Source organism: Pan troglodytes, chromosome 18 (genome assembly GCF_028858775.2).
Source record: "Pan troglodytes isolate AG18354 chromosome 18, NHGRI_mPanTro3-v2.0_pri, whole genome shotgun sequence".
NCBI classification, from domain to species: domain Eukaryota; kingdom Metazoa; phylum Chordata; class Mammalia; order Primates; family Hominidae; genus Pan; species Pan troglodytes.
Window position 1 is genome coordinate 2459936 of NC_072416.2, and position 7405 is coordinate 2467340.

At 46.3% G+C, this 7405-nt stretch overlaps 1 protein-coding gene across 8 annotated transcripts in view; it reads right to left on the bottom strand.

Moving 5' to 3' along the window:
• The window catches only part of NPRL3 (NPR3 like, GATOR1 complex subunit), a 54942-nt gene extending 47776 nt beyond the window's left edge, over positions 1-7166 (bottom strand). For 5 of the 8 annotated variants that reach the window (XM_016928960.4, XM_063796342.1, XM_024349586.3 and 2 more), the window contains exon 1: positions 6687-7115. In XM_016928960.4, the coding sequence (XP_016784449.2) occupies positions 6687-6804 (118 nt within the window). In that variant the 5' untranslated portion in view covers positions 6805-7115. Of the gene's footprint in view, positions 1-6686 lie in introns of all 8 variants that reach the window. The other 3 variants (XM_024349588.3, XM_016928957.4, XM_063796344.1) reach the window with 3 other exon arrangements.
• Positions 7167-7405: the final 239 nt, after the last annotated feature.

Genomic DNA, 7405 nt, shown 5'->3' on the forward strand with positions numbered 1-7405 from the left:
TGAGAGCTGGAATCAACTTTTTCCAAACTCCTGTTACTGTTGATATTTTGACATGATCACCAATGTTCTTAATGGCATCTATAATGGCACATGCTTTCCAGAAGGTTTTCAATTTATTTTGCCCTGATCTGTCCAAGGAATCACTATCTATGGCAGCTATAGCCTTACAAATTGTATTTCTTACATAGTAGGACTTGAAAGTCAAAATTACTTCTTCATCCAAGGGTTACAGAATGAATCTGGAGCTAGCAGGCATGAAAACAACATTAATCTCCCTCTACATCTCCCTTAGAAGCTCTTGGATGACTAGGTGCATTGTCAATGAGCAGTAATATTTTGAAAGGAATATTTTTCTGAGTAGTAGGTCTCAACAATGGGCTTAAAATATTCAGTAAACCCTGCTGTAAACATGTACTATCATCCAGGCTTTGTTGTTCCACTGAGAGAGCACAGGCAGAGTAGATTCAGCATAATTCTCAAGTCTTAGGATTCTTATAATGGTAAATGAGTATTCATTTCAACTTAAGGCCACTAGCTACATTAGCTTGTAACAAGAGAGGCAGTCTGTCCTTTGAAGTTTTGAAGCCAGGTTTCTATGTATGAAAGTCCTAGCTGACATCTCCTTCCAATATAAGGCTGTTTTGTCTACATTAAAAATCTGTTGCCAGGCGCGGTGGCTCACATCTGTAATCCCAGCACTTTGGGAGGCCGAGGCAGGTGGATCATGAGGTGAGGGGTTCGAGACCAGCCTGACCAACATGGTGAAACGCAGTCTCTACTAAAAATGCAAAAATTAGCTGGGCGTGGTGGCAGGCGCCTGTAATCCCAGCTACTCAGGAGACTGAGGCAGGAGAATCACTTGAACCCAGGAGGTGGAGGCTGCAGTGAGCCGAGATCGTGACACTGCACTCCAGCCTGGGCGACAGAGCGAGACTCTGTCTCAAAAAAACAAACAAACAAAAATCTGTTGCTGGGGGTGGTGGCTCACGCCTGTAATCCCAGCACTTTGGGAGGCCGAGACAGGCGGATCACCTGAGGTCAGGAGTTCAAGACCAACCTGACCAACATGGTGAAACCCCGTGTCTACTAAAAATACAAAAAAAAAAAAAATTAGCCGGGTATGGTGGTGCATGCCTGTAATCCCAGCTACTTGGGAGGCTGAGGCAGAAGAATTGCTTGAACCCAGGAGGCAGAGGTTGCAGTGAGCTGAGATCGTGCCATTGCACTCCAGCCTGGGCAACAAGAGCGAAAACTCCGTCTCAAAAAAAAAAAAGAAAATCTGTTGTTTAATGAAGACATCTTCATCAATTATCGTAGCTGAATCTTCTGAATAACTTGCTGCAGCTTCAACATCAGCAGTTGCTGCTTCACCTTTTGCACTTTCTGTTGTTGTTGTTGCTGATTTTTGAGACAGAGTCTCGCTCTGTTGTCCAGGCTGGAGTGCAGTGGTGCAATCTCAGCTCACTGCAAGCTCTGCCTCCCGGGTTCATGCCATTCTCCTGCCTCAGTCTCCCGAGTAGCTGGGACTACAGGAGCCCGCCACCCTGCTGTGCAGGGGCAAAAGCATTCTATATGCCTGTGAAAAACCAGAGTTTGTTCCACCACCACATTTAAAGGGCAAGACAACCACAGGCCTCTACATCAAAATGACGGTCCAATGGGGTGTCCAGCAAGCCCCCTCCCCCTTCCCGGCTAATTTTTTGTATTTTTAGTAGAGACGGGGTTTCACTGTGTTAGCCAGGATGGTCTTGATCTCCTGACCTCGTGATCCGCCCGCCTCGGCCTCCCAAAGTGCTGGGATTACAGGCGTGAGCCACCGCACCCGGCCCACCTTGCACTTTTACGTTATAGAGATGGTTTCTTTCCTTAAATCTCATGAACTAACTTCTGCTAGCTTCCAACTTTTCTTCCGCAGCTTCCTCACCTCTCTCAGCCTTCTCAGAATTAAAGAGAGTTAGAGCCTTTTTCTGGATTAGGCTTTGGTTTAAGAGAATATTGTGGCTGGCCTGATCTATCTAGACCACTAAAACTTTCCATACCAGCAACAAACAAAGCTATTTACCTTTTTATCATGCATTCACTGTTTTGTTTTGCTTTGTTTTGAGACAGAGTCTCCCTCTTGTTGCCCAGGCTGGAGTGCAATGTCGGATCTCAGCTCACTGCAACCTCTGCCTCCCAGGCTCAAGCAATTCTCCTGTCTCAGCCTCCGGAGTAGCTGGGATTACAGGCATGGGCCAACACGCCCAGCTAATTTTTGTATTTTTTTTTTTTTAGCAGAGATGGGGTTTCACCATGTTGTCCAGGCTGGTCTCGAACTTCTGACTTTGTGATCCGCCCACCTCGGCTTCCCAAAGTGCTAGGATTACAGGCATGAGCCACTGTGCCCAGCGTTGTTTGTTTGTTTGTTTTAAGAGTCAGGGTCTCCCTATGTTGCCCAGGCTAGATTTAAACTCCTGGGCTCAAGCAATTTTCCTGCCTACAGTTCCCAGGTAGCTGGGAGTACAGGTGCAGGCCTGGCTTGGAGTAACACTTCCCATTTCCTTCAAGAGCTTTTCCTTTGCATTTACCATTTGACTGTTTTGTGCAAGCAGACTACCTTTTGGCCTAGTTCAGCTTTCAACATGCCTTCCTCAAGAAGCTTAATCATTTCTAGCTTTTGATTTAAAGTGAGAAACATGTGATTCTTTATTTCACTTGAACCCTTAGAGGCCACTGTAGATAACCAGCTTAATTTCAATATTGTTGTGTCTCCTTGGAACAGGGTGGTCCAAGGAGATGGAAACAGATGGGGGAACAGCCAGAATACACACAATTATTGATGAAACTTGCTATCTTATGTGGACATGGTTCTTGGTACCCCAAAACAATCACAATAGTAACATAAAGATCATGTATCACCATAACAGATACAATAATAATGAAAAAGTTTGAAATACTGCAAGAATTACCACAACACCACACAGAGACACAAAGTGAGTATATACTGTTGGAAAAATGGTGCTGACAGACTTGCTGGACACAGGGTTGCCATAAACTTTCAATTTGTAGAAAACACAATAAAGTGAGGTAGGCCCCTATGCACATGTACACACACGCCCCCTCGCAGTATAGGATGACAATTAGGTTGGAAAAAGCATAGGCAAAATAAAAAAAATTTAAATGTACATACACCAAGAGCCTTCATATACACAAACAATAATACTTTACTGGAGTAAAAAAATTTAAAAACCTAGTGATGAACCTAAGAAGAGTGCAAAAGGCCCATGAAAACAATGGAAAAGCTAATAAGGGAGAAAAAAATGAATTGAAGACATATCATTTTCCTGAACGGGAAGATTCAACATAAAGATGCTTTTTCTTCCCAGTTAATTAACAGATTCAAAGCTACCTACACCAAGAGCTTGGGAGTGGGACCTAATACACTTGATGCTAAAGTTTACAGGGAAAAATAATAAAGCACAGCCAGGATAACGCTGAAAAAGAAAAGTAATGACAAGTGACTAACCTTACTGATAGTATAACATAATATAAAGTTACAGTAATTATTATGGAACCTACACATAGATCATTGGAGGAGATAAGAAAGATAAAAAATAGATCCAAGTAAACGTGAGAATTTAGCACGATAAAGACAGCAGAATCAATTAGTGGAAGTAAGGTGAATCATTCAATAAAATTATGTTGGGACCAGATAGCCATATGGAAAAGAAAATTATCTTGGCCCAATCAATCATCATTTGGTCACGTTGTGGCCTGTTATAACTCCAGTTCCACAGGGCTCCAAAGGCAACCACGCAGTTCATCTGCAACTCTTCACAAGAGCCCAGAAAATATCAGCTCTTAGGATTAGCCTTCACCTTATGCCAAGACAAACACATTTAAAAACAAGATATACTTTGGGAGGCCGAGGAAGGCAGATCACGAGGTCAGGAGTTCAAGACCAGCCTGGCTGATATGGTGAAACCCCATCTCTACTAAAAATACAAAAATTAGCCAGGCGTGGTGGCACGCACCTGTAAACCCAGCTACTCAGGAGGCTGGGACAGGAGAATCGCTTGAACCTGAGAGGCGGAGGTTGCAGTGAGCCAAGATCATGCCATTGCACTCCAGCCTGGGCGACAGAGTGAGACTCTGTCTCAAAAAAAAAAAAAAAAAAAAGACATAAACAGTCTGGAGGAAAATAAGGGAGTTTTTTTATTGTTGTTGTTAATAATTTTGGAGAGCAAAACGCCTTTCTATTTAAAACAAAACTCAGAAACCACAAGAGATAAGACTGAAAACTCCATAAAAATCAAAACTCTGGCAAGAACTACACAGAAGCAAACAAGGTAACTATAGCTTTGTCCCAAGATCTATTTTTACATTAAATATATAAAGAACTCCTTCAAATCTATAAGGAAAAAAAAAATCAAAGAACCCAAGAGAACATTAGGCAAAGGTTATAAATAAGTCATTCACTGAAAAGGAAATCCAAATGGCTCCAAAAACAGGAAAATATGCTTTCTATCTCAATTAAAAGGCAAATAAACATTAAAATTACTACCAGATATAATTTTTCACCTACCAAATTAACAAAGATTGAAAAATCTAACCTATTAAAAATAAATATGCTCCTTATCCCTTATACCCAACCATGCTACTTTGGGGATTTAATATTACAAGAATTTTGCAAAATGACAATACCTGGAAAGAACGTTTGCACTTTTCGTATTAGCAAAAGATTGAAAACAATTTTGCGTCCATCAACCAAGAGGACACGATAAACAAATCACAATATGTTCATCTCATGGAATTCACCGTGGCTGGTAAGAAGGACAAGGGTGCTCGACAGGTTCTGATCTACATCAAAGATGCAGACATGAAGGGAAAACGAAAACAGGGGCAGAACAGTGTGTATGGTGTGACTTTGCTTGTGCTTAGAAAAAAAACACAAGTGCAGGCTGGGCGCGGTGGCTCACGCCTGTAATCCCAGCACTTTGGGAGGCCAAGGCGGGCGGATCACGAGGTCAGGAGTTGGAGACCAGCCTGGCCAACATGGTGAAACCCCATCTCTACTAAAAATAAAAAAAAAAAATTAGCTGGGCATGGTGGCGCATGCCTGTAGTCCCAGCTACTCGGGAGGCTGAGGCAGGAGAATTGCTTGACAGGGGGTCGGAGGTTGCGGTGAGCCGAGATCACGCCACTGCACTCCAGCCTGGCGAGACTGCAAGACTCATGTCAAAAAAAAAAAAAAAAGAAAAAAGAAATACATACGCCTGTATTTACACAGAAGGTCCTGGAAAGACAGAAAAATGGGAACAGTAGTTACCCCTATGATGGAAACTGAGGGCTGGGGGCCCATAGTAGGAAAGAACTTTCTTTTCATAATCTAAACGCCTTTGTATCTTTAAAACGTTCTGCCATATCAACAAGTTTAAAAATAATTTTAAAACAAAATATAAAATAAAAACTGAACAGTCCGGGTGCGGTGGCTCACACCTGTAATCCCAGTACTTTGGGAGGCCGAGGCAGGTAGATCATTTGAGGCCAGGAGTTCGAGATCAGCCTGGCCAACATGGCAAAACCCCATCTCTACTAAAAAAAAAAAGAAAAAAAAAATTGCAGGGTGTGGTGGCACATGCCTGTAGCCCCAGCTACTTGGGAGACTCAGGCAGGAGAATCCCTTGAGCCCGGGAGGTGGAGGCTGCAGTGAGCCGAGATCACGCCACTCAACTCCAGCCTGGGCGACAGAGTGAGACTCCGTCTCAAAAAATAAATAAAATAAAAACAAAAACTGAACGTTCATGATGATGAAAAATCAAAAGTAACCTACATGCCGTCCACAGGGGAAGGCAGCAGCCTGCAGCCAAGGATGAGGTTGATCCCTGCTTGCAAAGGCAGACGGAGCTCCAAGGCCGACTGTGGGAAAAGGGCGCCACAGAACAATTCGTGCGATGAAAAACCTCACGCAACGTTCTCTTTTCCTGTGGATAGATCTGCATCTATGTACAGGGCAGACAACTCCCAACACGGCCAGGGGTGATCCTTGTGCTGGCTGGAACTGGCGGTGGCAAAGACAACTTCAGATGTTCACGTAACTTTTTTTTTTTTTTTTTTTTTTTGAGACGGAGTCTTGCTCTGTTGCCCAGGCTGGAATCCAGTGGCGCGATCTCGGTTCACTGAAACCTCCGCCTCCCGGGTTCAAGCAATTCTCCTGCCTCAGCCTCCCGAGTAGCTAGGATTATGGGCACACACCACCACGCTCGGCTAATTTCTGGGTTTTTTTATTTTTATTTTTTCAGTAGAGACAAGAGTTTCAACCATGTTGGCCAGGCTGGTCTCGAACTCCTGACCTCAGGTGATCCGCCCGCCTCGGCCTCCCAAAGTGCTGGGATTACCGCCACCGGCCTTGTTCGTGTAATTTTGTATTTTCTCAAGATGAATACATCCCAAACTCATTTTATTTTTTAAAGGCTGGAGACTGATGAAATGTCAGCAGTAGTTGCTTTGGTGTGGTGAACAACGCATGATTTTAATTTTTTTTACTTTTTCTTTTTTTTTCCTTTTTCTACTTTTCAAATACTCTACAACGAGCAGCTCTCGAATGCCCAGCAAAAGCTAAGCTCCGCGAGGCGGCCCTGGAATGAGGCGGCCCCGGAATGAGGCGGCCCCCGCGAGCGCCAGGCCCCCGCCCAGCGCTCACTTACTTGTCTGGGACGCCGGGTGCTCCTGGCTTCTCTGGAAGGGGTACCTGAACAGCAGCTTATTGCCCCTGCTCCCCGAGCTCACCAGAATCACGCTGATGGGGCTGGTGTTGTCCCGCATCCCGCCGTGGGGCCGGGGCCGGGGGCGGAGGGAGCCAGAGGAGGACGGAGCCGGGGGCGGAGGGGGCCAGAGGAGGGCAGGGGTGGAGGCGGAGGGGGCCTGAGGAGGACGAGGCGGGGACGGAGGGGGCCTGAGGAGGGCAGGGGTGGAGGCGGAGGGGGCCTGAGGAGGGCAGGGGTGGAGGCGGAGGGGGCCTGAGGAGGGCAGGGGTGGAGGCGGAGGGGGCCTGAGGAGGGCAGGGGTGGAGGTGGAGGGAGCAGCGCCACAGTTACCAACCCACGTGCCACGCTCCGGGCTCGCGAGACTTCGGCGACACCGTCCGGAGGAGGTGCTGGGGCGGCGGCCGGGAGAACGGCGCAGGCGCAGGCGCAGGCAGCGGAATGCGCAGGCGCGGGGCCTTCTGGAAGCCACCGAGTTCCGCGGTGCTGTCTGGAGCCGTACGGTTCGCGTTTGGGGCACAGGGGCCCTCTTGCTGGTGCGGATGGGAAAGGCGCGGCGTCGAGTCAGCGTCCCTCTCGATGTTGGTTTCTTCGTTTTACAAATAACACTTGGGCGGGGCGCGGTGGCTCACGCCTGTAATCCCAGCATTTTGGGAGGCCGA